Source organism: Gymnoscopelus microlampas (genome assembly GCF_963454915.1).
Source record: "Gymnoscopelus microlampas genome assembly, chromosome: 6".
NCBI lineage: Eukaryota > Metazoa > Chordata > Actinopteri > Myctophiformes > Myctophidae > Gymnoscopelus > Gymnoscopelus microlampas.
In genome coordinates, this window is record NC_139943.1 from 269,186 (window position 1) to 290,237 (window position 21,052).

Consider the following 21,052-nt stretch of genomic DNA (forward strand, 5'->3'; position numbering starts at 1 on the left):
ATTTTTGGCAAAGAGTTATAGGTGTAGAGGGAGAAAAGAGCAGCAAAAGTATATCTGAAAACGCCTGAAAACGTTGAAGACCCCTGCATTATACAATATATGCTGTACCACCCCCCAACGGGGGTCCCTGGCCTGAAAACGTTTAAGACCCCTATGACTGCCACATTTCTGTGCCCTTGAATTAGGTGTTACAGTGAATAATAAATCTACAGAATGAATATATGCTTCCAAAAAAGATGCACACCTTAAAGGATTTGTCTCTCAATGATCAAGTTATTTGAAACTTGTCCGCCATCTTATCATATAATGTAATCATCCAACTATATTACATCTATGGTCTTGTATAAGATCATCCTGAACATTCCTCAAAGCCCCTTTGTTTAACTCATCACCCTATATCGGTTACATTCATCAAACAGGTGGTATACCTAGTTTGTGTAATCTGAATCAGAACAGAAAGTCAAGACTAGTGTATAAATTATGTTAACACACATTGTTAGCACACAATCACACACAAACCTGAAAATAAGTATATTTAAAACCAAATCTTATCAGATGGGGGTCTGTGGACAAATACATGTTAATCTTTTGTCGAAGCAGAAGCAGTACTCCCTGTCATCGTCAAGAAGGTGAAGGTGGCAAACGAAGAAGACTACGTCCTCACACTCTATGGGAAATGAAATCACTGAGTCTGAAGGGACAGCAGTTAAATAAAGAATCTTTATTTATATTTCTAATTAAAGTTACAATTGTGTCCTTTCACCAGACTCCCATGAACTACCAAAAGACAAAGTACAAAGTAACCAATAACGAAAATCATACCAAACATTAAAAACACTTATATAGCTTTTGTCTGGCACCTTCCTACCTCTATGACTGCCTAGAGAGATATGTTCCAAACCGGCCCCTCAGGTCTTCAAGTGCTGACCTGCTCGAGGTGCCTACAATGACATAAAAAATACGGTGAAGCAGCATTCTGCTTTTACGGACCAACAGTGTGGAATAAACTCCCATTACACCTAAGACAGGCAGCCTCTGTCGATAGCTTTAAAGCACAGCTCAAGACCTATTTCTTCACTCTTGCTTTTAGCTGATTCTTTGGTTGATTTTTAAGTCCTCACTGTATTGCCTATTTTAATGTTGTTTTATGCTTTTGCTTTTATTTCATTTTATTTTTGTTTGCTTTATTGTTAAATTGGTTGTAACTGTAACTGTATTCTTGCTCTGTAAAGCACTTTGCGCTGCATTTCATGTCATGAAAGGTGCTATACAAATAAAGTTTATTATTATTATTATTACAATCAGCCCATCGTAACTGAAATAAAGAAAGTACAAATAGTCAAGGGAACCAATAAACTCTTGTGCTCTGCTGGGGTGCTGGGGGGGAATAGCCGAGAGCTGGCTACAGCTCCTCTTTATAGTGTCAGGCTCTAATCTAGAGAAGGGGAGTGACAGGTGTCTAGCCAAGACCAGGTCAGCATAGACACTAGGACAAATAATCATTAGTGAACACATAAGCATAGAAAGACTGTAGACTGAGGTGTTAATATTTGGAATTAACATATGCTTTATCGAGTGAGAGAGCTACTTTGATACTTCTTAGCTGTTGAATTTGAATCACTCTGCTGGGACGTGCATGACAGATTTCAGTGAAGGCCTCATCCAAGTAATGCCATTTTTTAAACTTTAGTAACTTTAACCTGGTTACTGTACTTAGGAACTATAATGTATAACAGAGAACAGGAAAACAGTTACTTTAATGCGTTAGTTTAATCCCATGTTTGTCACTGCAGCATAAAGTCTGTCAAGTGCATAAGTCTCACTTTGGTCTGTCGCTAGACAACATGATTCACTGCAGTGTAGACTACATGTTGTCTTAGCTTGGCTTACTTAACTATTGTTTGTTTTACAGGTCAATCCTCATGTCATTTGTGCTCATATATGCATTGCTGAATGTTGTAATTAAAATGATCTGAAATTAGTGTCATTAGTAAATGAGCACCTTCTTAAATGTGCTAGCTTGACTCTGCATTATTCTCAATGTAGGGTCCAGCTACTGGAAGCAAAAATGCCAGGAAGGTGCTGGCTGTGGATGAAACGGCCTTCAGGTAGTGGTGCGAAAGACAGAGTCGGGTATTGTAAAACAAAATATCTTTTTTTTTTAATTAACAGTTGCTTTATCGAGAGTGAGAGCTACTGTTGAGTGAGTTTTTAGCTGTTGAATTTGAATCACTCCATCAATAAGAGAAATTGTTCCTCTATGTCTAATATCAGGGATATTTCTTGCTTACAAACTGATGGCTGTGCAATGCAACTTAAACCATAAGGCATGCAGTAGGCCTAAGATTGTATTTTCAGTTTTTTCACAGCAGCATTAAGTCTGTCAAGTGCTTAAGTATGCACTATAATCCTGCTTCACCTGTTTTTCACTCCAGAATGTTTGTTCTCAAAGCTTAAACTTGATCTGCTAATGATTTGTGAAATGTCTCAGTTCCAGAACTGAGCCGTCCGAACTGCAGTCCCTGAGGCAGCATGTGGGCGACCTTCTAGATGGAGCTCAAGGCCTGCAATAGGTCACACAGAAAATTCAAGGTGTAGTGTCTGCTACCCAGGAGCTGGTGGAACCACAGGCAAAATGCCTGCCTACTCTGCAGAGGTATTGTTTCCATTTTGCATCGGTAACACAGTAATAATCCAATATACTATTGGAATTAGTGTTGTGACAACTGGCTTGAACGGTTAAAATATATTGACCGTATATAACATTTTGACGTAAAAGAAAAAAATATGGATTGAGAGACAAGTAAATAAAATGTTAAGACTTTGCTTTTCAGGAAATAAAACAAAGAGAATCAAAAATCATTCAACAAATATGAATGGAGTCAGCTATCCATACTAGCATAGATAAATGTCTGATTTTCAAACCCAACTTTTTATCAAACCAAAATTGTATCTATTGATGACATCATGTCACAAGACGGACATTTGTCCACCTAGAGTAGTCCACACCAGTTATGGCTGGTGTGGACACTGAAAAATGTGTGTATAATATCAATGATAAATGATAAAATGTGTGTTTTTCTTGCGTGTATTTTTTCTTTCTTTTTCTAAATAGAACCAATGACACAGCCCATGCTGTCCTCCTGCTCCAAACGCCTGGCCGGGTGTCGTGTCTGTATTGCAGAGCGGGAGAACGGGCCTTGCCCAAATGCAGAATGTCAGAATGTCTGGAAATATCTGTACATCTGTAGAGTCAAGTGAAGAGACCATAGATCATAGTTATACTGCCACTACTTTCAGCTCATTTGCATTACAACATACCATTGGTTTATCGCAAATGAAATTGCAATCTCATAAAACTTTTAGTAACCAGGTTAAAGGAGCTACACCATGAATTTAAAAAATAATAATAATATTTGATATCATATTGTTTATGTCCCTCAAACGTTTTTCAAAAGGTTTGAGCCTAAATCAAGCCTCAGATATACTCATTCCAACTAACTTCTCTCTGGCTTATAAAGCACTTTCACCTGCAATACCACATTGTCCTGTTTGGCACGGGGCGCTATTGAGCCAGTTTGTATGCATGTTATGTCCTGGTTCTGTGTGGAAAAAGTAAAAAACAAAAATAAGAAAAAAATTAAAAAAAAAAAAAAATGAAAAAAAAAATGTTTTTTTTTTGGGGGGATTTTTTTTTTTTGGTTAGAACTGAAAAACGGGAGGAATTGTTCCCAGACGTGACGTAGGGTGGGGGAACAAATCTGACGGACTGTTTTCAGACCACTTTACATAAAAAACACAGATAGCCTATGAAAGCCTGCATGCTCGAAGTCGGGTATTTGTTGGAACAGAAGAGAGGTGGGGGAGACCAAAAACACACAAAAATGAAGAAAAAGTTAAAATTCATGGTGTAGACCCTTTAAAGTTAAAAAGATGGCATTACTTGGGTGAGGCCTTCACTTAAATTTGTCAAATCTGTCCCAGCAGAGTGATTGAGGTCGCCCACATGCTTGAGCTCATACCATACCTATGAGTGCTGTCGCTCCACCCTGAGTTTGAAGTGCTGTCCGTCAAGTGTAGGCCACCTGGTTGTGCCTGAGCTCATAGGAGGGCAGGTGGGAGGCTATCAGCACCTGGGGGAGTGTAAAATAATTTGACGCATCAATTATTTTCAGTTGGTCATGAATTAATATAGCTGCTGCAGGATGCATTAAACCTTAATGCATCCTGCTAAGTCACCCCTAAATAATTAAGTGATTAATTAACATTAGTCATTAATAGAAACGTTTTTTAATTGAATAGAGCATTGGTTCTCAAAGTGGTGTCCGGGGACCCCCAGGGGTACTTGAGGCGGTTCCAGGGGGCCCCCAGCTAAATGATGGATAGGAACCAAATGGACCCTTGGTGCTGTAACTCAGAGAGTGTACAAATGGAACCAAATGGACCCGTTCCATTTGTACACTCTCAGAGTTAAATTAACATTGATTTTTATAATATAAATTGGGGTCCCAGAGATATAAATGCCATTAAATGGGGGTCCGTAGCCTAATGCATGTCAAACTGGGGGTCCTTGACATTAAAATGGTTGAGAATCACTGCTAGAAAGCCGTATAAACCTTCTCTTATTGGGGTCCCTGGCTTATCTTTTGAAATGGGGGTCCGCGGGCTAATAAGAGTCAATTTGGGGGTCCTTGACATGAAAAAGTTTGAGAACCACTGGAATAGAGGTCACTATTAGAGGATTTACGGTATCTTCCATGTCAGATTCTCATTCAATACAAGGCCTTCCAGGCAAGTGCCTGTGCGTGCGTGGTTGTGCGTGCGTGGTTGGTTGGGCGTGCATGTGTGGACGATTAGTGTCGCCGTGCGCCCAAGTCTCCCGAGTTTGAGCTCATTAATGTGTGAACGAGAACACAGTCACATAATGTACTTCTGAACCTGAGTATGTAGCCCAGTGGTTCTCAAACTTTTTCATGTCAAGGACCCCCAAATTTTAGCCCGCGGACCCCCATTTGAAAAGATAAGCCAAGGGACCCCCATAAGAGAAGATTTCTACGGCTCTCTAACAGTGATTCTCAACCATTTTAATTTCAAGGACCCCCAGTTTCACATACATTAGGCTACGGACCCCCATTTAATGGCATTTCTATCTCTGGGACCCCAATTTATATAGTAAAATCAATGTTGATTTCACTCTCAGAGTTACAGACCCATAAGGGTCCATTTGGTTCCTATCCATCATTTAGCTGGGGACCCCCTGGAACCCCCTCCAAGTACCCCTGGGGGTCCCCGGACCCCACTTTGAGAACCAATGCATTAGCCTACTATGCAACAACAAAACACAACAGTATCACATGAACAGACCAGTGACAGACCAGAGCAGTTTCACTCCAAACGCACCAAATACAAATCATATAAGAGAATAAGCCAGCAGTAACCTAAGCCTATAATGCCTTAAAAGTGATCATATACACATCTGATGGCACACAGACATACACAACAAGGAAGCAAAACAAATAAGAAAGACAAGTGCCGTCTTACCTTAAGATGAACTGTCAAACAGTGGTACAACTGTCTGCCACTGACTAGAAAAACCTTCTACTGCTGCTAATTAACAATAATGCATTGCACCTGTGCTGACCTACTGAACCGGGGAATATACCATTTGTCAAGATAGGGGGAATACAAGTTTTGCGGAGAATATAATACCATGTGAAAGCCATCATTTTGTTCTAATTTGCATTTGTAGTTATTTTACAGTAATTCAATAACATAATAATCAATGCTGTAGACATAGATACATTCATGATTTTATTCCCCAAGGCTCCCCATGGAGCCTTGCTATACTCAATTGACACCCCTGATATACACCAATAGTGGAAAAAGTACTCAAATATATGGAATATAAAAGGAAAATAACAAGAACAAAACAACACATAAAATGTAATGGACTAAAAGAAAGAGTGAAACAGTGGGTCTTATAAGATATCTATGGTTGTTGTCTGTCTTATATGTGATGGTAGCTTGTTGTACTATTTTAAAATCTATCCTAAAAGTAACCTGGAGCCAGTTTAATGATGATAAAACTAGAGTAACATGTTCTCTCATCTTGGTTTTGGTTAAAACTCTATAACAAAAAGGTGTTTTGTATTAACCGACACATTATTGTGTGGAATGGATCATCTTGCTCTATAATTGCATTCTGCAGAACATGGCAACACAAGGGTTAAAAACAGGACAAATAAACTCTTGGTCTTCAGTCTCTGGACAACATCCACATGATGAAGCATCACTAATAACTAACACTCAGTCACTTAGTTAGTGTTAGTTCAGTCTCTGGACAACATCCACATGATGAAGCATCACTAATAACTAACACTCTGTTAGTCACTTAGTTAGTGTTAGTTAGTGTTAGTTAGTTCAGTCTCTGGACAATATCCACAGAGGATGTATTGGTGATTTTTTTCCCCGGCAGAACAGCATGTTAATGACGTCACACACACACCGCACACTGCACACGCACACAGCGCACATTTTATTTTACCTTGAAGTAGGAAACATGTTTGTATAGGAAATGTTTTTTAGCTTAGTTTTAGTCTTTTTAAACTAATACAAATTCAAGGAATGCCATGAATCATAGGAGCTGAAACTAAAAGTTTGCTTTGAATGAGTCTTTCTCTTAGACGGTGGCTGAGACATTGCTGTGTGTATATTATCTCTGGTTCATAGCCTGGCACCGGTTTCTAATGCTATCAATGCATTGAATGAGACATTTTCACGTTTTACAGACTATTGAATGGGACATTATCACGGTTCTCGTTGTTAAACGAGTTATCTCTGGAGAACGATACAAATGATAAACCTTTAGATAGGAGAGAAACCTCTAGTGTACTCCAAGGGTTCACATACTGTTTCAGGACACGACGATAAATAATCATATTTGAACTGGGGAGTTGAGGCATTATACTTGACTCGGTTCCACAGATAAACATTGTGAAAATAGCAGATCTACAAGCTCACAACGCCTCACACTGCGAGGCGTTGTGAGCTTGTAGATCTGCTATTTTCACAACATTTGCCTCTTTCTTACGTAATCTAAATATAAAGGTGCAGATACCCTGTAAACACTTATACTGTATGTTGGTTTGTTTACTGTTGAGTGACAACATTAAAGATAAACCCCTAAATCATTAGTTGGGCCCCCTGGGTGTACAGACCCCCAGTTTGGGAACCACTTGATTAAGTTGTATACCTCAGACCCGATGTGTTGTAGGACCTGGGAGTGGTGTGGTCTAACTGTCTCCTCTGCGGGTCGGTTGTTTCTTCATCTGGTTGATCTGTGGTGTGTTAGAGGCCTGTAGCAGCTGGTAGTTCTACTGTCTCTGCTTTACAGTGATGTCTGGTGGATCCTCATCATCTGTGGAAATAATGATTATAATAATAAAGTTTATTAGTATACAGGAAGCACCTTTCATCACATCACATGCAGCACAAAGGGCTTTATATATAAAAAGAACAACAAAAGAGAAATGCAAGCAAAATAAAATGAACACAACGTTAAACAACACAAACATTAAGATGAAAACATGATGAAGAACAAATCAAAAGGAGACAAAGATCTAATTAAAACAATACAGGAAAATAACAAGAATAAAACAACAAATACAATGGAATCAACTAAAAACAAGAGTGAAACAGTGAGTCTTGAGCTTGTTATTAAAGCTTTCTTTGGTCGTTGTCTGTCTTATATGTAATGGGAGGTTGTTCCAGACACATCTGTGGGACTCGGGGGTTTAAGTACATTTAATTATACAGTACACCCTCTGTTATCTCTGGACAAAGGTAAGCAAAGGTAGACGTTCATCAAAAGGGTAGTGATACATTACATTACATTACATTATATGAGTTGTTTTTAGACTATGAAGTGCTTATTTATTATATTTGATATTTGTCTTTAGGGAGTGTGGTAGGATATATGTAGGATTGTAGGATGTACTGTATGTTTTCTCTTCTTTTTAAAATGCTGACCCTGGGAGCTGAGCTCCAAAATGTCCTATGCACTTGTGCAAATAAAGTCTATTCTATTCTATTCTATATATTAGGCATTATAGTCACAAATGCTGCAACAGGCTCTGGGGTGCAGCAGTGGAAAAGTGCCGGCCCAACTCCCCCGCGGAGGTTGTGGGTTCGAATCCACCCCCGTGGTGCATCCGGTTTTGTCCAGCGCCAACACGAGCACAATATAGGCTCTATGCACAGCAGCCAAATTATCACTTCCTTCACAGGTGTTACCAATGATACTAATGAAGGCTCTGTTCCATTTAGTGGAGCACAGTGGTTCTAATGAAGGCTCTGTTCCATTTAGTGTAACACAGTGGTTCTAATGAAGGCTCTGTTCCATTTAGTGTAACACAGTGGTTCTAATGAAGGCTCTGTTCCATTTAGTGTAACACAGTGGTTCTAATGAAGGCTCTGTTCCATTTAGTGTAACACAGTGGTTCTAATGAAGGCTCTGTTCCATTTAGTGTAACACAGTGGTTCTAATGAAGGCTCTGTTCCATTTAGTGTAACACAGTGGTTCTAATGAAGGCTCTGTTCCATTTAGTGTAGCACAGTGGTTCTAATGAAGGCTCTGTTCCATTTAGTGTAACACAGTGGTTCTAATGAAGGCTCTGTTCCATTTAGTGTAGCACAGTGGTTCTAATGAAGGCTCTGTTCCATTTAGTGTAACACAGTGGTTCTAATGAAGGCTCTGTTCCATTTAGTGTAGCACAGTGGTTCTAATGAAGGCTCTGTTCCATTTAGTGTAACACAGTGGTTATAATGAAGGCTCTGTTCCATTTAGTGTAACACAGTGGTTCTAATGAAGGCTCTGATCCATTTAGTGTAACACAGTGGTTCTAATGAAGGCTCTGTTCCATTTAGTGTAGCACAGTGGTTCTAATGAAGGCTCTGTTCCATTTAGTGTAACACAGTGGTTCTAATGAAGGCTCTGATCCATTTAGTGTAACACAGTGGTTCTAATGAAGGCTCTGTTCCATTTAGTGTAGCACAGTGGTTCTAATGAAGGCTCTGTTCCATTTAGTGTAGCACAGTGGTTCTAATGAAGGCTCTGTTCCATTCCGTGTAGCACAGTGGTTCTAATGAAGGCTCTGTTCCATTTAGTGTAACACAGTGGTTCTAATGAAGGCTCTGTTCCATTTAGTGTAGCACAGTGGTTCTAATGAAGGCTCTGTTCCATTTAGTGTAGCACAGTGGTTCTAATGAAGGCTCTGTTCCATTTAGTGTAGCACAGTGGTTCTAATGAAGGCTCTGTTCCATTTCGTGTAGCACAGTGGTTCTAATGAAGGCTCTGTTCCATTTAGTGTAGCACAGTGGTTCTAATGAAGGCTCTGTTCCATTTAGTGTAGCACAGTGGTTCTAATGAAGGCTCTGTTCCATTTAGTGTAGCACAGTGGTTCTAATGAAGGCTCTGTTCCATTTAGTATAGCACAGTGGTACTAATGAAGGCTCTGTTCCATTTAGTGTAGCACAGTGGTTCTAATGAAGGCTCTGTTCCATTTAGTGTAACACAGTGGTTCTAATGAAGGCTCTGTTCCATTTAGTGGAGCACAGTGGTTCTCTGATGTTTCAATTCCGACAACCCCCAGAACTCTGAGTGTACAAATGCACCCTTACGGGTCCATTTGTACACTCTCAGAGTTACAAACCTGTAAGGGACTATTTGGAAACCCCTTAAGGAACCATGAGGGTCCCTGGACCCCACATTTTAGACCCCCTGGTGTAGCAGAGTGTTTCCAGTGAGTCAGCACCCTGACTCTGTTTGACCAGTTTGACCAGAGCCTTCATTAGTATCATTGGTAACACCTGTGAATGTCATATGGCTGCTGTGCATAGAGCCTATTGGCCCATGTTCGGGGGGAGGGTGAACGTAATCCTACAGAACCTGTCAGCAGGGAGTGTTGGGTATAAATGGGTACGGTAAGGTTGGCCACCGCTCTACGGTGTCCAACACTCTGCCAGCAGCCTATGAAGCTGAACCTCAACTCAGATCCATCATGGAGGCTGAGGTTCCAAACAGGTCTATGGCTGTCTGTGAATGTCCAGGAGTAAACACACATTCATGTTTATAATCCAGGGTGTGGCTACAGAGTTTATACATCTTCATTTCACTGATTTTATTGTTTTATTGGATCTTGTTTAGTCGATACACTTATGTGTTTTATCTCGTGCTCATTTGATGTTCCTATGTGTCTCATCTGTTAGAAAGTATGTATCTGATATATTACACTTTTACCTTAGCACTAGGTATATTCTTAGTTGCTTGTTTTAGAAGAAAATGCACTTCAGACTTCTGGTGATTAGTAGTTTAGTTCCCTACCTATGTTGAATGCACTTATTGTAAGTCTCTTTGGATAAAAGCGTCTGATTAATGACTGTAATGTAATGTAATGTAATGTAAGCAAGGGATAATGCATGGGGAGGTGGTCATTATTGAAATTTGAAGCCCGGCGGGGTATGCACCGAGGCGAAGCCGAGGTGCATAATCACCCTGAAAGAAGGGTAAAACCAAGCAGCGCAGGTTGGCACGAGCAGGTGTTCTAAGTCTCTGATTACACAGCGGTCCGTTATAGAGCTCATCGGTCATTATCCAGAAATAATGACCGATGACTGACCAATCAGAATCGAGCATTCAACCAAGCCGTGTAATAATGTAATGTGATGTAAATGTAATGATTTGTTTCTCATAAGAGTCTTTTAACCCTTGAAGACCGCGAACGCATCTGTGTCATTTTAGATTTATTTGGCTATTCAAAAATATCAGTGTGTAAATCTTTGAATATATATTTTAAAGCTGACATTTTTTTTTATTCAGATCTGTGTTTCTGGGGGTCCCTGGAACAACATATTATGATAATATAAACTGTTAGGATTTAGATATTCAAAGATTTGCACACATTTTCACGATTTTTCTAAAATAGCAGATCTACTTTAGTACTTTTACTCAACAGTAACATTTTGAACACAGGCCTTTTACTTGTAACAAGAGTATTTTTATATCATGGTATTGCTACTTTTACTTAAGGAAAATATCTGAGTACTTCTTCCACCACTGCGCTTGAGGCGAGGCCCCCTAAACACTTAAAATAGCAGATCTGCAAGCTCACAACGCCTCGCACTGCGAGGTGTTGTGAGCTTGTAAATCGGCTATTTTCACAACGTTTGCCTCTTTCTTACGTAATCTAAATATAAAGGTGCAGATACCCTGTAAACACTTATACTGTATGTTGGTTTGTTTACTGTTGAGTGAGAAAACTGTGTTGCATATTAAAGATAACCCCCAAAAGCATTTGGGGGGTCCCCTGGGTGTACCGACCCCCAGTTTGGGAACCACTGGACAAGTTGATAAGGTTGTATACCTCAGAGCCCATGTGTTGTAGGACCTGGGAGTGGTGTGGTCTAGCTGCCTCTACCGGTCTGTCTTTCTTCATCTGGTGTGTCAGAGCCCGGCAGCGGCTGGTGTTCTATAGGATAAGGATAATTCCTTTTAACAGGTCGTTCATGAAAGTCCTTGCGGTCTTGTTTCCAATGAGAACCTGTGAGCAATTAGGGGTTAAGAGTCTTGCTCAGGGACAAATTTCATTTCATCGACACATATGCTGACCTGGCCAGGAATCGAACCTGGGGCAACCAGGGCCTCTGGCTCCCTAGGCGGGCTCACTAACCATTCAGCCACTAACCATTCACGGGTTCACTAACCATTCAGCTATGGCCGCCCTTTAAAACACTGCTGTCTCTGCTTTGCAGTGATGTCTGGTGGACCCTCATTGTCCTCACCTGTGGAAATAATAATCCATCCATCCATCCATCCATCTTCAACCGCTTATCCGGAGTCGGGTCGCGGGGGCAACAGTTCCAGCAGAGAGCCCCAGACTTTCCTCTCCTGAGCAACATTAGCAACTTCCTCCTGGGGGATTCCGAGGCGTTCCCAGGCCAGTGTGGAGATGTAATCCGCCCATCTGGTCCTTGGTCTGCCCCGGGGTCTCCTCCCAGGAAATAATAATAATAATACTAATAAACTTCATTTGTGTACAGGCAGCACCTTTCATGTTATATACAAAGAACAACACAAGAGAAATGCAAGCAAAATAAAATGAACACAACATTAAACACAAACATTCAGATGAAAAACATGATGAAGAACAAATTAAAAGGAGGCAAAGATCTAATTAAAACAATACAGGAAAATAACAAGAACAAAACAACACATACAATGGAATCAACTAAAAACAAGAGTGAAAAAGTGGGTCTTTAAATCTATCTATGGTCGTTGCCGGTCTTATATGTAATGGAATATACATGCAATGGGTTGCTATGGTCTTATATGTAATGGAATAAACATGCAATGGGTTGCTATGGTCTTATATGTAATGGAATATACATGCAATGGGTTGCTATGGTCTTATATGTAATGGAATATACATGCAATGGGTTGCTATGGTCTTATATGTAATGGAATATACATGCAATGGGTTGCTATGGTCTTATATGTAATGGAATATACATGCAATGGGTTGCTATGGTCTTATATGTAATGGAATAAACAATGGGTTGCTATGGTCTTATATGTAATGGAATATACATGCAATGGGTTGCTATGGTCTTATATGTAATGGAATATACATGCAATGGGTTGCTATGGTCTTATATGTAATGGAATATACATGCAATGGGTTGCTATGGTCTTATATGTAATGGAATATACATGCAATGGGTTGCTATGGTCTTATATGTAATGGAATAAACAATGGGTTGCTATGGTCTTATATGTAATGGAATATACATGCAATGGGTTGCTATGGTCTTATATGTAATAGGAGCTTGTTCCAGGCCGTTGGCCCATAAAAGCAGAAAGCTGCTTCAACATGTTTTTTTCAAAAAAATCATTTTTGGAGGTCAGCATGATGACCTCAGGGGACGATTTAGAACATATCTGGGCAGGCAATCTGAAAGGTATGAATGTGATAAACAATTGTGCCTTAAAAACATTTAAAACACATTTAAAATCAATCCTAAAAGTTACCAGGAGTCAGTGTAAAGATGCTCCAACAGGAGTGATATGTTTTCTCATCTTGGTTTTAGTTAAAACTCTGAACAAGTTGTAGTGTGACTCTATCAGTGCTTTACTTATGAAGGACAGAACTAAGTACATTACAGTAGTAGAGACATGAGAAGATGATGATAAACCCTCTTGTCTGTGCTGTAGATACTGGTGGTGTGGTCTGTGGCCACACAGTCGAGGCAGAAGGCCCCCACCCTAGAGCCTAGGGTCTGCCTGACGTTTCTTCCAGTAAAGAGGGAGTTTTTCGTTGCCACTGTCGCAACATTGCTTGCTCAGGATGGACTGTGGGGTCTCTACTCTACATGTAAAGTGTCTTGTTGTTCAGGATGGACTGTGGGGTTTCTGCTCTACATGTAAAGTGTCTTGTTGTTCAGGATGGACTGTGGGGTCTCTGCTCTACATGTAAAGTGTCTTGTTGTTCAGGGTGGACTGTGGGGTCTCTGCTCTACATGTAAAGTGTCTTGTTGTTCAGGGTGGACTGTGGGGTCTCTGCTCTACATGTAAAGTGTCTTGTTGTTCAGGATGGACTGTGGGGTCTCTGCTCTACATGTAAAGTGTCTTGTTGTTCAGGATGGACTGTGGGGTCTCTGCTCTACATGTAAAGTGTCTTGTTGTTCAGGATGGACTGTGGGGTCTCTGTTCTACATGTAAAGTGTCTTGTTGTTCAGGATGGACTGTGGGGTCTCTGCTCTACATGTAAAGTGTCTTGTTGTTCAGGATGGACTGTGGGGTCTCTGTTCTACATGTAAAGTGTCTTGTTGTTCAGGATGGACTGTGGGGTCTCTGCTCTACATGTAAATTGTCTTGTTGTTCAGGATGGACTGTGGGGTCTCTGCTCTACATGTAAAGTGTCTTGTTGTTCAGGATGGACTGTGGGGTCTCTGCTCTACATGTAAAGTGTCTTGTTGTTCAGGATGGACTGTGGGGTCTCTGTTCTACATGTAAAGTGTCTTGTTGTTCAGGATGGACTGTGGGGTCTCTGCTCTACATGTAAAGTGTCTTGTTGTTCAGGATGGACTGTGGGGTCTCTGCTCTACATGTAAAGTGTCTTGTTGCTCAGGATGGGACTGTGGGGTCTCTGTTCTACATGTAAAGTGTCTTGTTGTTCAGGATGGACTGTGGGGTCTCTGCTCTACATGTAAATTGTCTTGTTGTTCAGGATGGACTGTGGGGTCTCTGCTCTACATGTAAAGTGTCTTGTTGTTCAGGATGGACTGTGGGGTCTCTGCTCTACATGTAAAGTGTCTTGTTGTTCTAATGACGAAACTGAAACTCAATTTTCTCCTTGTTGTTTTCTTCTCCTCGTCGATCACTGTGCGCAGCTCAATTCTAAGGATTTTAACAAGGTCTATGGCGACGTGAAAAAAACAACAAACAACAATAAAACGTTGGCACTGGTGAGTACATTATGAGATTAACCTCTGGCGGTCAATGTGTTAATCATGGGTGAGGTTTACTGGATTGAGTACAATAGTTAGATATGACTGAAACGTTCAAATCTTTCCAAAGTCAGGATTCTTGTCATGCTTACCAAAGACAAGATGGAAGATTTCATCATCACCATCGGTGTCATCTGCCCCGGTGTTATCTGAAGAACACACCATGAGGACAGTTAGGACAACATAACCTCACACAGACTGAACATGAAGAACACACCATGAGGACAGTTAGGACAGATCAGGCCTCCTGGTGGCGCTATAAAAGACACAGTACGCCTTGCCTACTTGTTGTTAACTAGTTGTACAAGCTCTTGTTTTATTGTTATATTGGATCTTGTTTATTTGATACACTTATTTGTTTTAGCTCTTGCTCATTTGATTTTGATATGTGCTAATGTCTCTACCTTTGTTGATTATTGCCTTAAACCATGGGTTACTTCTCTCCCCTCTTATACCAGGGATTCGATTGATTTTATTAGCAAATTAAAGTCTGTGCGCCTACAGTACCCATCACAGAGTGTCTGTTGGTCACGTTGGATGTTAGCAGCCTTTACACCAACATTTTCTGAGGCAAAGAGATCCTCTTATTAAACCTAGCACAGCCTGTGTCACTGAGCTCACCAAATTAGTATTGACTACAAATGACTTTCTCTACAAAAATGACTTCTTACAAACTAAGGGGACAGCCATGGGCAGCCCCCAACTACGCACATTTATATATGGGTTATTTTGAGCAACATTTTGTTCTAGACTCTACTGTTAATCCTTACTATTCCAATATTCTACTTTATCAGCGTTAATATCGATGACCTGTTCATTTTATGGATGGGTTGGCAGAAACTCTTAACCCATTGAGACCTGGAACTGTGTCATTTTTAGATTTGAGCTAAAACGCATTATTTTACACGTTGGGCTATTCAAAAATAGCAGATCTACAAGCTCATAGCGCGGCACCGAGTGCCGCGCTATGAGCTTGTAGATCTGCTATTTTTGAAAAATCGTGAAAATGTGTGCAAATCTTTGAATATATATATATTTTTAAGCGAACATTTTTAACTCAAATCTTTGCTTCTGGGGGTCCCTAGAACAAGATATTTTGATGGGGGTCGGCGGCCAAATACATATAATTTTGGGGGTCCTTGACATGAAAAAGATTGAGCACCACTGATATAGAAACATACGTTTTTCAGAATACTGTTGAGATTTAGGAGACATGTAGAATCGGCTTCAGGTCTCAATGGGTTAAATCGTTTCATGCCTATTTAAATCCGGCCAACGAACATTTGCAATTTACCATCGAGTTCAGTGACACAAGCATTAGTTTTCTGGATGTGTTGGTCATGAAAAAATGACAACTCCATACAGACAGACCTGCATCGAAAACCTACTGATAGGAATACTCTACTTCGAGGGGATAGTTTTCACCCCACACATTTGATTAGAAGCCTGCCCATTAGTCAGTTTCATATGGCACCAGGGTCTGCAGCACTGATGCTGGCTATAGTGTACAGGCCACTGACTTGACCAACAGATTTAGAGATAGAGGGTATAAACAGGAATGGGTTGATGTCGCTGTTGATCGTTTTAAAACCATGACGCAAGAGGAATGTCTCATACCTAAAATCAGACCTCAAAAGGCAAATTCTCCTTTCTGTGTCCTCAGATACTCACCCATGGGCTTTGATTTAAAAAAAAATAAGTGCAAAACATTGGCAAATAATTAAATCGGACCACAGACTCAATACTGTCTTTAAAGAAGCCCCAGCTGTTGTTTTTAAACAGCCTCCTAATTTGAGGGACCAGTTGGTGAGATCTTATACGCCCGAACTAAAACAAAGCTCCTTTTTGGATGACATTCCCGACGGGAACTACAGGTGTGGGCAACTCCCAGTGTGGCTTTACGACTAAGTGCAAAACTTACACACATCCCCACAGTGGTAAAACCGTTAAGATACGCGGTGTGATTACCTGTAGTACCAAACATGTGGTGTATCTTATTAAATGTCCCTGTGACTTGGGGTATGTAGGAAAGACCAACAGACCCCTACGTACTCGCATCAGCGAGCACCGCCCTAACATTAGATGCGAGGACGAACGCAATCCTGTGGCTCTACACTTTAGACAAGCAGGCCACAGTATTAGTACTTTCTGTTACACAGGCATTGAAAAGGTGTCACAGCCCCGTAGAGGAGGCAATTTAGAACGCCGCCTGTTACAACATGAAATGTTTCACATTTACTCTCTAAATACTATGGCTCCTCATGGGTTAAACGAGGAATTCGACATTAAACCTTTTCTGTAACATGTATACTAGTCCGTTGGTTCTCAAAGTGGGGTCCGGGGACCCCCAGGGGTACTTGAGGGGGTTCCAGGAGGTACCCAGCTAAATGGTAGTTAGGAACCAAATGGACCCTTATGGGTCTGTAACTCTGAGAGTGTACAAATGGAACCAAATGGACCCTAACGGGTCCATTTGGTTCCATTTGTACACTCTCAGAGTTAAATTAACATTGATTTTACAATATAGATTGGGGTCCAAGAGATAGAAATGCCATTAAATGGGGGTCCGTAGCCTAATGCGTGTCAAACTGGGGGTCCTTGAAATTAAAATGCTTGAAAATCACTGCTATAGAGCCGTAAAAATATTCTCTTATGGGGGTCCTTGGCATATCTTTTCAAATGGGGGTCCGCGGGCTAATAAGTGTCAATTTGGGGGTCCTTGACATGAAAAAGTTTGAGAACCACTGTACTAGTCTTGTCTTGCTTTATTGCATTTTTAATGTTTAATGTTCATATATATCTGACTGTGTGGTTTATCTGTTTATGGTTCAGGGAGCTATGTTTATATACATTGTGGTAGACTGGTATTTAGTATAGGGTATAGACACATATTTACTACAAATGTTTCCCTTTTTCCTGATGGCCACTAAAGAATAATGGCTATTCTATGTAACTGTCATAGATCTGTGAGTCAGTCTGTGTGTCATAGACTCACAAACTGGGGTGTTGTCCCCGGGTGCCTGCACTCAGTGATTAGTGTATCCTGCCCTCCTCTGTTCTTCTTCTACCAGTCTCCTCACACTACTCAGTATACCTGACCAAGCCCACATCGGCCCAAACGTTGTTATGTTGACCGCTCTAGTGCTCTACTCATTACATTTGCCGGGAGCATTAAGACGTTGTGCGGACTCTTTTCTTTTGTTCAGATTTTGCTATGTGTCTCATGTGTTTAAGACAGTATGTAGCTGATATATTACACTTTTACCTTAGCACTAGGTATACTCTTAGTTGTTTTAGAAGAGAATGCACTTAAAGACTTCTGGTGATTAGTAGTTTTGTTTCCTACCTATGCTGAATATACTTATTGTAAGTCTCTTTGGATAAAAGCGTCTGATAAATGACTGTAATGTAAATGTTTACCTGGTATCCTATAGGTTCACACGTTCACACTGCAGACAGGACGGTGCTGGAGGACAGTGGAGGACGGTGGAGGACAGAGGGCTCTGGTCTGGAACGTCCTGCATGAGATGAGGAGAGAGAGGACATATATTAATATTGTCATTAAACTGAATGACTGTCTGGTTATCCTGAATGACAGCTCTGTCACTATTACAATGTCTCTCCTCTATATGAACACAATGTAAATGTCTCTCCTCTATATGAACACAATGTAAATGTCTCATCTCTATATAATAATATACACTTTAATATCATTAAAGTGTATATTATATTATGTCTACATTCACTATGTGGATAAGGTACTTAGGTCATTACTGTGTTTGGTCACTAGATGGCAGTCTAACAACATATAATGGACCAAGTCCTCACTCTGACTGAAGTGATTTCAGTGATTTAGATCAGATTAAAATTTATGTAACAATAAAATAAATGTTCAGAATCATCTTCTATAATAAACCCTGATGGCTCTGCAGGGAGATTTCATCACATCTAAGTTTAAAGCCTCAATCTGTGATTTATTCAACTTGCAGACTTGTAGATTTGCTATTTTTGAAAAGCCAAAGTATAAATGAGAATTACTCTTTGGGCATTGCACATAGGAGTAAGAGACTCATTATTGCGCTGAATGATTGTTATATAGGCCTGGAACCCCCTAAGCCAATTTCCAGGCCTATATAACAATCATTCAGCGGAATAATGAGTCTCTTACTCCTATGTGCAATGCCCAAAGAGTGTAGCAAAAATAAAGCATAGAATGGTATAATTCCATTCCAAATATTGTGCCAAATGTACTAACTAACTACACATCACACTGCATCACGTTGTGCGCTTGTAGATCTGTTCTTTTGTCACGTCCGGTATACATTAGGCTACAATCACGCAGCCCGTTCTGTGAAAAACTACTTACATTACTATTTTCACACAACATTTGCCTCTTTCTTACGTGATTTAAATATAAACATGCAGATACCCTGTAAACACTTGTTTGTTTACTGTTGAGTGAGAAAACTATATGTTGCACATTAAAGATAACCTCCTAAATCATTAGTTGGGTCCCCTGGGTGTACAGACCCCCAGTTTGGGAACCACTGGATTAAGTTGTATACCTCAGACCCGATGTGTTGTAGGACCTGGGAGTGGTGTGGTCTAACTGTCTCTCCTCTCTGGGTACAGAGGGTTGATTGTTCATCTGGTTGATCTGTGGTGTGTTAGAGGTCTGTAGCAGCTGCTAGTTCTGCTGTCTCTGCTTTACAGTGATGTCTGGTGGATCCTCATCACCTGACTAGTCTGTGGAAATAATTATAATAATAATAAAGTTTATTTGTATACAGGAAGCACCTTTCATCACATCACATGCAGCACAAAGGGCTTTATATAGAAAAAGAACGACACAAGAGAAATGTAAGCAAAAGAACATGAACACAACATTAAACAACACAAACATCTATGATGGTTGCCTGTCTTATACTGTACTGTAAGCAGAAAGCTGCTTCAACATGTTTTTAATAATACATTTTTGGAGGTCAGCATGATGACCTGAGGGGACGATTTGTAACATATTTGGACAGGCAATCTAAAAGGTATGAATGTGATAAACAGTTGTGCCTTAAAAATAGTTAAAATAAATGTAAAATCAATCCTTAAAGTTACCAGGAGTCAGTGTAAAGATGTTAAAACTGTAGTGATGTTTTCTCATCTTGGTTTTAGTTAAAACTCTGAACAAGTTGTAGTGTGACTCTGTCAGTGCTTTACTTATGAAGGACAGAACTAAGTACATTACAGTAGTAGAGAAATATATGAGAATGACATGCATGTCATCTGTTTGTAGCCCTGTCTGTGTAGCCTTGTTGTGTAGCCTTGTTGTGTAACCTTGTTGTGTAGCCTTGTTGTGTAGCCTTGTTGTAACCTTGTTGTGTAGCCTTGTTGTGTAGCCTTGTTGTGTAACCCTCATTTATGTTCCCAGAGCAAACTTTAGGTATTTATTATATATCTGTTCTTCTTGTATTGTATATGCTGCTGCCTTGGGACAGGAAACACAGAGGCCTCTATACATAGACACCACGTAGGCAGAACCTTTGTTAACACACTAGGTAAGGAGGGGTTGTCACTTATGTATGTTTGAACATTGGTTGGTTAGAGTAGTTAGGTAGGCAGACCCCTAAGGTCAGCTGATCAGTTGCTACTAATTGAGCTCACGACTAACAAAAGGTCTAGAGGCGACCGAGCCTTGGCTGCGGCCACCCTGAGGCTCTGGAATAGCCTTTCTTTTAATATAAGAGCCTCTCAGTCCATAGACATGTTTAAATCACTATTAAAGACTTCTACTACTTCTTTTCCCTGGCCTTTGAACACAGTTAAACAGTTACACCACAACTATTGTCTCTACCACACTATGTTCTGCTATGCATGCATCACTGCTTGTATTTATATGGTATTTTTGCACTGTATGAATTGTAACATTGTTGTTTTTTGTTTAAAGGGGCTACACCATGAATTTCATTTTTTTTTAGGTTTTTAGTATTTTTTGGGCTCCCCAGTGTCTCTTGTACCCAAAAAAATATATTTTTTTAACATTCAGTCATTCATGCTCATTTCATGGATTTCCTGAATGGGCGTGTCTTAACAGGCCATTTCAGAATGGCTGTGCAAGTGATGTCACTTGCACTGATTTTGCATTGACGATGGCCAGACAGAATTGCTCAGTAGCTCCCCCCTGCCCAATAGGACGTTTTGGTATTGCAGCTGAAAAAGCTTGGAATGACAGACAGTCAGATTGTGAGAAAAAATATCTGGATGTTTTTCAGGCTTACAACCTGTTAAAACGTATTAGGGGGAAATATTTATATATAATATATATTTTTTTAATTCATGGTGTAGCCCCTTTAACATTGCTCAATATCCGGTTATACAAACTGTGTTTCATTATGTTACCAATCCATCCCTATACAGTAGACCCAACAGGCTTTCTAACACTGATAAACCCTCTTGTCTGTGCTGTAGATACTGGTAGTGTGGTCTGTAGATACTGGTA

General features: G+C 40.2%; 2 protein-coding genes across 2 annotated transcripts in view; both read right to left on the minus strand.

Moving 5' to 3' along the window:
* The window catches only part of LOC311047249 (uncharacterized protein), a gene marked incomplete at both ends in the record, with an annotated part of 33,874 nt that extends 17,637 nt beyond the window's left edge, over nt 1-16,237 (minus strand). Inside the window, 2 exons of the mRNA XM_084059903.1 lie at nt 14,655-14,711; nt 16,234-16,237. Of these exons, the coding sequence (XP_083916029.1) occupies nt 14,655-14,711; nt 16,234-16,237 (61 nt within the window). The remainder of the gene's footprint in view (nt 1-14,654; nt 14,712-16,233) is intronic.
* kcnq1.2 (potassium voltage-gated channel, KQT-like subfamily, member 1.2) overlaps nt 1-21,052 on the minus strand; it is a gene marked incomplete at both ends in the record, with an annotated part of 592,759 nt that overhangs the window by 129,881 nt on the left and 441,826 nt on the right. The gene's annotated exons all lie outside the window — the stretch shown is intronic.